This window comes from Helianthus annuus, chromosome 2 (assembly GCF_002127325.2).
Source record: "Helianthus annuus cultivar XRQ/B chromosome 2, HanXRQr2.0-SUNRISE, whole genome shotgun sequence".
Classification (NCBI taxonomy): Eukaryota; Viridiplantae; Streptophyta; class Magnoliopsida; order Asterales; family Asteraceae; genus Helianthus; species Helianthus annuus.
The window spans coordinates 149,308,861-149,320,925 of record NC_035434.2 but is presented as its reverse complement, the minus strand read 5'-3'; the positions used below and the strand labels follow the sequence as shown (position 1 = coordinate 149,320,925).

General features: G+C 32.2%; 1 protein-coding gene across 1 annotated transcript; it reads right to left on the bottom strand.

Moving 5' to 3' along the window:
* Positions 1–523: 523 nt before the first annotated feature.
* On the bottom strand, positions 524–6,755 carry LOC110924096 (GDSL esterase/lipase At5g03610). The gene is made up of 5 exons (XM_022168136.2): positions 6,622–6,755; positions 6,309–6,542; positions 1,360–1,631; positions 952–1,258; positions 524–871 (listed from the first exon to the last, which is right to left on the bottom strand). Exons 1-5 carry the CDS (start codon positions 6,665–6,667, stop codon positions 663–665), a joined length of 1,068 nt encoding a protein of 355 aa, XP_022023828.1. The 5' UTR covers positions 6,668–6,755; the 3' UTR covers positions 524–662.
* Positions 6,756–12,065: the final 5,310 nt, after the last annotated feature.

The window sequence follows — 12,065 nt, the reverse complement described above, 5'->3', positions numbered from 1 at the left end:
TCAGTTATTCTCAAAACAGCTTAATCCTAATATGGGTTTTACAACTACATTAAAAAAGAACATAAAGTAAAAAACTCCTAATATGTGTTTTACAATTACATTAAAAAAAGAACATAAAGTAAAAAATGAAGGAAGGGGGAATCAAACTTGGGAACTGAATATTGGGGAGAGCATATTATACCGTTGGAACACTGAACACCTTTGGGTTCACCCATAATTTATTTATGGGTTCCTATCATATTTTTTATATAGGTTTCCACTAAAAATTACAAACCAGATGAGTTTCTGGAAACCCATTCTTTTCCGCCCTAAGTGGACAACAAAAGAGTTTTAGTAAGGTAAAATGGTCAAGTTGTGTAACAAGACAACATAGTTTAAAATGTGAGTCAAAAGTAGTCTGGCTAACACATAAACATTATTGTCATGATATAAACATCTATTGTGTTACATATTCTTGTTTCCTTTTCTGCTAACTTCTTTAATACGTTATGGATTAACATAAAACCTGTTCTAAACATTCGTATGTAAACAATGGAAACTCCTGCTCTTTTATTTCATTTTCTAACATAACATATAAATTTAACGACACCTACGGTCCCACAGGGACCCACAAACAGCTACACAAGGCCATAAAAACACAAAAGAAATAAACGACAAAGAACCTAGGCGTTAATACTGTTCAAAGAAGATCGAAGAGTTAAATACACAGCACGCCACCCGGCTTGTGTTGGGTGAACCGTGTCCCAGAAGAACATGGACTCTGGTTCATTACAAACCGTATACAACTCCTTTCCATTTTTATCCAAACTTCCACAGTTAGCATCGATGCGTGTGGGTTCACAACATGGCTTCAATGAAAACTTCGAGTTCCCTAAATTCCGAAAAAAAAAACAAATAATTAATCTGATACCCTAATAGTCAGTTGTTAAAAGTATATTGCATACGGCATACCTGTAAGTACTGTTTTGCTATCTAACACGGTTTTGAACGCGCTAAAAGTATCAAGAATGATAAAGCTAGACTCTTTGGTGTTATTGTTTAGTGTCGCCACAACTTCCTGCAACAACTGGTTATGGTATTCGGATGCTGTATTCTCGGTTTCGTTGCATTGTTTGTATGATGAATACACGGTTTGTCTCGGGAGGCATCCTATCGGCTGTAGGGTAGTTACCAACACTCGTCGTATGCCAATATGATGGACTCGCTTCAAATCTATTGCCATTTGATTGACAACATTTGTAATGAATGCAGGCAGACCCTACACATTAACAACTGAGTCACAAACCTTAAACCCTAAACCTTAAACCCTAAGTTTTAAAGTAATGTACCATCTGGAAAAAGTACGTTAGGGGAGGTTACCTCCTCTGTGCCACCGTTAGAAGTGTAAGCGTCATAGTCATTGCCAGAGACCGTGAAAAGAGCCAAAGACGCTTTTAAATCCCGTTTTGTGTAGACCTTGTCTTTAATTAGCCTTTGAAGTAACCCAATTTGGGTGGTCATGTTTGGCAGCAAGTTGCCGGTGTCAAACACCCCAGTTCCACCATATGCGAAGTTGAGTCCACACCGCAACTTGCCTGGCCCGTATTTTCGGAATTTATATGGTAATGGAGACTTGATCCCCATAAACCTGGCTGAAAATTCATAGTATATTAGAGAATACACAATCTAATAAAATGGTTCCTAAATATTTAGTGGTAATTGAGCACATATGCGTACATACATGTGTTCATATTATACTAGGTTATAACCCTGTGTATTACACGGGTTGAAAAAAATGTAATTTTACATACTAAATAATAAAACAATATATCTTTAAAAAACCCTATTTATTAGACGGGTTGAATAAATGTAATTTTATATATTAAATAATAAAAAAATATATTTTTAAGAACCTCGTGTATTGTAATTTATATACCAAATAATAAAAAAAGTTAAATCTTTAAAAACTCTATGTATTACAGGAGTTGAATAAATATAATTTTAGATTAATAGTATATTAAATAAATATAATCTTGGATTAATAGTGTATTAAATAAATATAATTTTGGATAAAGTCTTATATATAAATTTTAAGAAATCAATATATTTGATAAATAATAAAAATACTAATAATAGTAAAAAAACTAATTTATATACTAAATAATAAATATAAAAGAAAGGCGAAAAACCCCAAAAATAGGTACCTCCAATGAATGACGCGTGTCACATATTGATTTCTTTTATTATATAGTATATAGATACAGATGTTCACATCATCGGTTGTTTCAATCAATAACATAATTTGTTTTCATATCATGGATCGATAATCAACGCTACAAATGTGACAAACAACACTACAAAAAGGGAAGTGGATATGAAATACCGAATATAAAGTTAACCGAATAGACTATAAAGAAATTGAACTAAAGTAGAGTATATGGTTTAAATATGAAGTAAAGTGAAATAACAAAGTAAAGTGTGCATGGTCTAAATATAGAAAGTGAAATAAGTCGTTTTATACTTAAGATTTATGAATATATAAAACTCACTGAAATTAAACTAATAATATTTATTCATAAGATATTAAACTAATAAAATATTTAATAGGAGGATTATCTATAATTAATTAGAATAGATTAAACTAAAATAATAATTATTTAAAATGCTTTTTTTATTATATAGTATAGATAAATTCATACATATTTTAACGGGTTGCATTGGTGACTAAAAGTAACCAAGATTTTAATAAAATTTTAACACTTTATGATCAGAAATACACAAAACGTTAAACACTTCTATGATGGAAATCCGGAACACTTGCTAATGTCCAAAGCAACTTTAAATTTGTCACTTTTCTTTAGGTAAGGGGGTGTGGAATACCGCCCCTAGTCGAAGCAGCTTCTTTAACGCCCCAACAAGCCACCCCCGAGCGCCAAATGGGGGGGGGGGTGGCATAGCACCTTTGCCAGCCCAGTAACGAGCGTTAATATTCTTTGTTCAAGAATTTGGTCAATATGACCGTTGGGCTACGGTCTTTTATTAAAAAAAAAAACCTAATATATATACATGGTTTGATTATGACCGAGCACCTATGGTTTGATCGTGAACGAGGAGACGAGTGATAATGTGTATTTTTAGTTTAACCTAGTTTAACTTTTTAAGCATTGTATTTTTGTAGTGACATTGTATTTTTTTTATTTAAATTAGGAGTTTTGTATTTTTCTTGTTATTTTAATTTAAATAAAAATAAAAACTAGGTCATGATGATGGGGGCCTTAAACCATTGCATTGCATTGCATTGCATTGCATGTAAGTTAAAGGGAGTGGCTTTAAAACCCTCTATGTGACATGACGCTGATGTGACACTGATATGGAGTGATAAAGTCTCTAGGGGCTTTATACCACACCTTCTAGCCTTAGTGCTTACTTTCTCCCTCTCTCTCTCTCTTTCTCTCTCTCTTTATATATATATAGGTTTCGGTTCAATTAAGAACCACCACGAGTTGTGAAAACCATGAGAACTCCTATTTCCTATTTAAGTTGGACCATAATTTTTTGCATAAACGTAGATGAATATATTATAAACACATCTAAAAAAACAAAAAAAATTGTCGAGTCGCTAGTTACGCTTGATGTAAGTTTTTTTTACACCCGATATAAATTTTGTTACGGTGATGAAATTTTTTTTACACCTGATGTAAATTTTGTATACGACTTTTTTTTTTTCTGAAACAAATGATTTTTTGTAAGATTTTTTTGAATTTTTTTTTCAAAAAAAAACTTTTAAAAGATCTAATTGTCATTGTTTTCACACAACTTGGTTCTTATTTTACCAATTCCACTATATATAGATATATAATGTTTTTTTAAGCATAGAAGATGGAATAATGATGATAACAGATCAAAAGTTTGATTTGAAAGAGCTGGCACCACACAAAGGTAAAGTTACACTTTACCCCACATGCATTGAGTAGTCTCCTTGCTTTGTGCATTTGTAATTTATATATGAACTCATCTTATTCATGTAAAAGTATTAAATTATTAGGTTATCATCTACAATCTAGCCCCTCAAATTCATATGAATGTATACTGTAGACCCTCAAATGTCCAAGTGAAATGTCTGTTCATATGTTTGTGTTTTAAGTGCTTCCATATACACAATGTCACGATGTTGTCTAGGTGCTTGGGTGCAGAAGAGAGCATACATTATGATGAGTTTTTGACTTTTAGGTGAGTATTTAACAAACAAAGCTACCATAAAGAAAATATTTTTAAAAATCACTTGACATGGGTAAGTTATACTACTAACCAAAAAACATTTTATATCCTCAACATAAACTTAGCGTACGACCGTTTCTTTATCATTTGACACCGGGTAAGTTATACTGCTAACCAAAAAACCACTTCCCAGCTTGCTTATACAAGACGGTTTTGTTAGTTTTTTATAACTTAGTGTTAGCTGATTCGTTTTGAATACACTTAACATCATGAATCATTGTTTGGCTTACCGGCTAGTTAATACTCAAGCCATCTAAAAGATTTTAATTTAAAGGGGTTTTAAGCATTGGAATATATTAACTTATTAAGTCGCCATCGCCATATATGTAACTACATCATACTTGTATTGCCTATTGAATTGAATATATGTTACAAAATAAAGTGTCTTTAGTAACCACATTATAAGCTAAAGGGGTAAAATTGTAGGCCATAAACATGTATGCCTGTTGAATGTATGATATGAATATATGAGATGGTACAAATATGTGGCAATTTGTCTATATGTAATAATTTAAAAAGGCATGTGGCACCATCACAATAGCAACAAACATATGTCACAAAAACTAAGGACAAGAGGTCATAAAGATAAATGGATGATGAAAAGGAAAAGTATAAACATAAGGTGGGGCAAGGAATGATGACTTTAATTGTAATAAAATCCAGTAGTGTCATCATATCACACATACACTTTAAAGTGATCATTAAATTCTTTTTAGAATGAAACCATTTGACTAGTAAAAATCGACCGTTTATGTTGTTTACACTATTTAACGATTCAGTTCATCGTTTGTTTACTATTCGGTAAATAGTTAGAAGTCTGTGTAGCTTTATATTATTATTCTTTTTTTATTTTTAAAACAATTATTTTAGTAAATCCCAGTTTTGATACAAACTAATGATTTTAGAATCATTAATTAGGTTTTCATTTTGTCAAAATTGGTAACTAAATATTAGGGCTGTTTGTTTCAGCTCTTAATGGACTGTTAACGGTTCAGATCTCTTACAGGTTCAACATTTAATGGTTCAGACTATTTGTTTCGCGAGCAGATTTTTTAATGGTTCAGACATTTACCTCTGAATAGTTAAGTATTATACTGAGTCTGAATGGTTAAGACCTCTTATCTAAATTGTTCAGACCTCTTAGTAGTTCAACATTTAATGGTTTACACCTCTTATTAATACAGCACTTACACATTTAGAAGCTACCAAACAACCCTTTAGTTAGATAAAACCATTAGTGTTACTTCAAAATTTTGATGGGATAGAATCAAGATTATAGTTAAAGAAGTGCCAAGATTAGGAATTATATATCTTTTTGACATACTTTTTCATGAGTTTAAAGTAAAAAAGTTACACAAAAAATAGTAATATTCAATCAATTACATATAATGAGATGGCAAGCGTATAACTGTTCTTTTTCATTTCAGAGTACATATTAATAATAACTTTATTAAATATGAATATTTATTACCAAAAAACTCACTAACTCACAAGTAATGAAGTAAAGAGATAAAAGGAGTTTATGATGAACATGTGTCCTTCAAGGGTTAATGACAACATATTAATTACCTTGATAGACACTAGCTTTTGACCTACATAAATTCTGGATACATTTCTGTGCCAGTATTTTAAAATAAAAGATAGATATTCAAAAATACATTCATATTTATATAGTTACACCTTACCATGACAATAAACCAAAACAAAATGATGGTAGAACCATTCTACTACAAGGAGTTATTCTTGTAAATAAATATTATATGAACGTTTTATTTTTAGAAGAAATTGCTAATCGCTTAAAACGTAGACAAATTAGTATTTAATTCCTCACAAAACTGTATGTTTTGAGAGGGTTTAGAGATCTCGGGCCAAAGGGAACACTACCCCTTCCCCTTTGGGTCCGACGAACATATTCAAAATTCGGGACTTTCCCCACACTCCTCTCACCGATAATCAATGCACGTATACACATGCGTGTGTATACATACACACACATTTTGGGAGTAAACTGATGTGACGCTAAATAAGTTTTATGATAAATAAATACGTACCGAGGTAATCGGTGAGCACACGGCCATCGGAGTATCTTCCGGCAGGCTTTCCAGGGAAAGTGGCACCATAAGGGGCTTTCCAAGAGCTAGCCAAGGACATGGGGTTGTTTCCGGTATCCGCATACGAATCGCCGAACACAAAAAGCTTCGTTGGTCTAAACCGGCCGTATGTATGATGATGATGAGTCAGTGTCTTCATACGCCGATCCTGTGCATTCGCACATACCTCTTCTCCTGCACACAAACACACACATTTTGCAGTTAGAAAACAAGTGAATGTTTTTGGGTATAGTGAACTCCGACGTAAAGTTACCGGCGATGAGGAAAAAGAGGAAGAATGTGTAAGAGAGGAGTTCCATATGTGAGAGAGAAAGGTGAATCGGAACAGAATGTGACCAAGTAAGTGTTATTATATAAGGGTGGTTTGTTGTTTTTCATGATGCACCCTTTAAATTTGGGAGGTTTATAATTAGAAGAAAAAGCAAAAGGTACAATGTTAGATATGACTAGTGGGATTCTCCAGCGTTTCGCGACGGGATTCAATTACTATTAGTTTGGTTTGTTGTAATAGCGACGCTCGCTAGAATAATCAAAAGAGAAAAATTTAATATGCTCAAAAGGGAACCGACACATGTTTTACATTGATCGAAATCATAGAAACGAATATTTGTACTAGTATCGGTTCATCACGGTACTTGGATGCGGTATAGCAACCAAAGGATAAGGATATCGATACGTGTTTTTTATCGATAGAAAACCATAAAACGAATAACCGTACCAATTTTGATACCAATAGTGATATCGATATCAATATCAATTAAGTTCGTGAATTTTGACACTCGTTATAAGTTATAATACAAGAAAATACATTATTTTGATACAACTTCATTTCAGCAAATAAATATATTTGGTGGGTAAATTACTATTCTTACCACATATCAAATAATAAATCAAATATTTATGGGTTTCGTTACCGATATCAATATAATTTAGGTTCTTAAATTTTGACGCTCATTATAACTTATAATACCAAAAGGTACAATACTTTTATACAACTTCATTTTCGCAAACAAATATATCTGATGGGTAAATTACTATTCTTACCACATATCAAATAATAAATCAAATATATTATTGGTCACTTAAAGCACTCAATATGGGAAGGTGCACATTTCATCATTCATCATAGATGACAAAGGGTGAAATTCAAAAACATAAAACTATTGTGTATGGAACAAAAAGCTACAATATTGATTGTAGTTAAGAAATTGAATTATTATATATAACGAGGATTACGCGTTGCGGTGGAAAACCCGTATACGAACCAAACTATAAAACCAGTATAAAATTGCAAAAGATAAATGTGTAAAAACCAAAACTGAAACAAAATGTAACAAATGTAAAATTTATATCCCATATTTAGCTTTTGTAAATAAAAGGTAACAAATGAAAATTATAAAATGAAAACAAAACTATTGGGGAAAAACGTATATTATTTATAGTATATTGGGCTTGTAGCGCTTCGCATTTATATACTTTCTACATTTAAAAAGTTTGTATTCACTTTCTACTTTTAGAAATCTTATAGTTCTTATTTCGCATTTGTAATCTGAGGCTTTGATCATAGTGAAAACACATTTTAATATATTAGTTATTTAAATTCGTTCATGCATAATACTTACTCATTTGAAAATGTGTGTTTTATATACAACGCTAGGCAATGTTTTTGATGCTTATACCCACCCAAGTTCGTGCATATAATTTAGACACAACCGAGACATGTTTATGTTTATTCGATACTTGAATTCAATCAGTCGTACACTATACACATAATATGCTTAAACACTACCCTTTTACCCTAGTTTATGCTTAACACATAAGTTTATTGCATAATATATCCTAACTAACAACAAGGAGGGGCTAAAATGTAATTTTTGGAAACTGAAGGTGGATACGGACCGTAACCATGTGGATACAGTCCGTAAGGGTGTCTGACAACAGATTCTTCTTTCAGCTTCGCGAATTTTGCCTTAATTGCACTTTTCAACCAACTAACTTCCACCTAACCTCATTAAACGGCAAACCCTAATACCCCTTTATAAATAAGCCTCCTCCACACTCTCTTAACCCTTTACACTCCCCCAATTCACTCCCAAGTTCTCACAATTCATCCAATCTTCCAAGTGTGGCAGATTGCACCTTTGCTCAAAACAATAAGTTTTGAGCACTTTCTTTTACTTCTACTTCTTCTTCATGCTTTCTTACATCAATCTACTTGGATGACCTCCAAGGATGTTACCCAAGGTTCACCAAGGTGTAACCAGGTGGTACATTACTTGCATAAGGCTCCAAAGTCAAATTTACATTCTGATTTATAAAAACTTTTACAAACTCATCTTCTTTCATTGTTCATCTTGTGGAATCTTGTACCAAACTTGTCCTCGATCAAACTGATGGTTGTGGGGCTTGTGTGTGGTTGATTTCCAGAAGATTAAAGGGCTAAAAACCTCACTTAGTTACTACCCAAAAAGGTTCAAACAACCTACAAAGTGTTGAGAACAACAATCCAAGTCTTCAATCTTCAATATTGAAAGACTTGTGTTTTGGTAAAGTGTGAACAATGGAAGCCTTGGCTATCCAACTATGATTCTACTACCTCACTTGCTTGATTAGTTATATTATCTTCATATTACTACATATCAAAACAATTTTCAACAAAGGGACAAGGCTACATCATGTCCCCAAACACTTTCCAAGTTCGGGATGCACGTGTCTAGCTAGCTCACTTGGTTGTTGTGTATGTAGTAATTTTATGTTCTTATGTTCCATGACCATCCGAATTATCTTTGTGATAATTTATGTATTGATGAACATTCGGGTTAATGGATTCATCCAACCCATGCATGACCATACATAACTCATTAACACTTTGACTACTAACAAACTATATAAATACATATATAAATATATATACATATCTTAACCGAACCTAAGACACTAACCAATCCAAGGTTCGATGTCATGAGGAACATTGTTAAAATATCTTGATATGAACTCCTCGTAATTTTGGACTTCCAATAGGCAAACTTGTGCCTATAAAGAACACTACATCATGGTGTCCAAATTCGGGTATTCCGTTGAGATAAACTTTCATGTATTTTGCTATCGAATTATCATCTTACATTTTACATTCCGAATCCAAACTCCATCGAACTCATACGCCTCGTTGATCTTTGTAGGATAACTTAGCGGTCTTGCTCAACTCTCAAACACATCAACTCACGTACGTGGAATTTACTACACAAACCATGAGTATACTCGATCCCATTTTTTGTTTTACACACTTTGGGTGCAACATGTACACATTATTACAAATCACATATCATGATTAAACTTGATTACATACACACTCTATCCGTTAAAAACATGATACTTGTTATATTTTGTTATCACATGCTATGTTATACTTGTGTTCAATATTCTCATTAACTTTGCTAGCCTCCCTTAACAGTTATGGCGCTATAGGATTAACACACTGTCCGTATTCTTGTGGTATTGTTAAGTAAACTAATTACGACCTTGTCGTTTCGGCGACAAGGATATGCACGATTGCGGTATACTTTGGTTTGACATATGGTTAACACATGCTAGTATGATAATAAACAACGTATGCAATTTACCATGTTGGATATGAGACAACTTTTAGACACGATTATGCTATGTATTCAAACTTTTATACTCGCCAACTTTTGTTGATTTTATTTTAATACATGTTGTAGGAAACTAGTTGATGACGATTGAAGAAACGTACTTAGGGTGGACTAGAAACACACGTAAACTTCTAGTTATGTTTTATTTCATGTTACTACACTTATTTGCAATATGTTGTATTTCCCTTTCCAAAACAATGTACTTTCTATTTAGTATGAATGAAATTTGAATTATTTAATTATTGTCACATTTAGCAAGTTATGATGTCTCGAGCAATCATGTTTTCGTCTCACTCCGATGTTTCCGTAATCAGTTGGGGGTGTAACAGGGCTAAGTTGAAACTTTTAAAAGTTAAAAAAGACACCAACACTGTAGCCGCTACACTACTTTTGTGATGTAAGTTAATATAATTTATAATTTAACATGTTGCAGTGGGTCGGTTTAACCGTAGATAAGAAACATGTAACAACAGTGAAACCATAAGCGTCATACGGTTTTTAAAAAAACCAAATCATTTAAAAACGTCTAAAACAACCGGTTAGTTTAAAAGTAATGTTACATAAATAATGCTGAAACGTAGATAAAAAATAATTAATGGGCACCGTTAATATTATTTGAAACTATATATAAAAAAGATAAAATATTTAAAAAATCATGACATCGTAATGGAAAATTCGTTTAAAACTTATAGCGGTAACTTTATTAAAGTTCGAGGGTTATAATGTAAAGCGGTTTAAAAGGGGTAAAAATAATTTTATTAGAATTTAAGGAACTCTTGATAAATTTCTTAAAATATAAGGGATAATAATTTAAATTAGTTTAAAAAACTAACAAATGTTTAGGTGAGAACAAATTTTTTTGTGGTCAAAACATAAAAAAGTATAGTTTTTCTTATGTGATGTTTATAAATGTCACATAAAAATAATAAATTACCTAAGTGCCATAAAAAATTAATAGTATGAGTATGAATGACATTTTTATAATTCTCATTCTCAACATATACAAATTCTTACAAAATGAAGTTAGGGGAATAGTGTCACACAGCTGTGTGGCACTCCCCTATTTGATCACCAGTTTTATTATTTTATATTCGTTTTAAAATTACGGTTTCGTCCTTAATTTGAAATAAAATTATGTTTTCGCCCCCACTTTAAAATAAAATTATGTTTTTGTCCCTCGCTCAAAATTACGATTTTCCCTCAGTTCAAAATTATGACTTTATCCCCAGATTACAACTACAATTTTGGCCTCAGTTTAAAATAAATTTTTGCTTTTGCCCCAAACTAAAAATGACGATTTCGCATTTTCGCTCCTTTCAAAAATTATGATTTCGCCTTAAGTTTAAAATTATCTTTTCTACTGGTTCAAAATAAAAGTATGCTTTTGCCCCCCAATTCAAATTACGATTTTTCCCTCATTTCAAAATTTTGATTTTGCCCGAGTTCAAATTAAAAATATAGTTTTGTCCCCAGCTTAAAATTACGATTTTATCCTTAGTGCATAGTTATATTACGATTTTGTCTCCTGTTCAAATTTATAGTATTGCCATCACTTTAACTTTTGGCAAATTACGATTTTACCCAAGTCAACAAATACAACTTTGCCCTCAGTTCAAATTACAGTATTGCTATCGTTTTAGCTTTTTTTTTAGCAAAACTATAAAAGTGTTTTTTTATTTGGTTGACTGGATTTCATTTTTTCCATGTCAAGGAGCTGCCTAACACTCACTCATTAATCCTGACAAACTACAGTTTTGCCCTGAGCTCAGAACTACGGTCTTGTCATCGTTTTAGTTTTTTTTCCTAACAAAACTATAATAGTGTTTTTTTAATTGATTGAGAATTATTCCGCCATCGCCCCGCAACGCGGACGGGGCATCAACTAGTTAAAAAAAAAATTGAAGATGGTGCCTATTGTAGCTATTTCTATTGTAGCTATTGATGTTATTTAATATATAGTAAACTAATACACTTAGTCTTTCTATTTGGTTTATGAGGTAAGATTTAACTAGAACTAGTATTAAGGTCCCCGCGTTGCGGTAGGGGG

Bases quoted from the DNA above. Each gene is read 5' to 3' on its own strand.
- LOC110924096 (XM_022168136.2), bottom strand. From the start codon at position 6,667: ATGGAACTCCTCTCTTACACATTCTTCCTCTTTTTCCTCATCGCCG. The intron at 1,632-6,308 runs GTACGTATTTAT...ATGAATTTTCAG, and splicing joins TGTGCTCACCGATTACCTCG to CCAGGTTTATGGGGATCAAG. The intron at 1,259-1,359 runs GTAACCTCCCCT...GTTAATGTGTAG, and splicing joins CTAACGGTGGCACAGAGGAG to GGTCTGCCTGCATTCATTAC.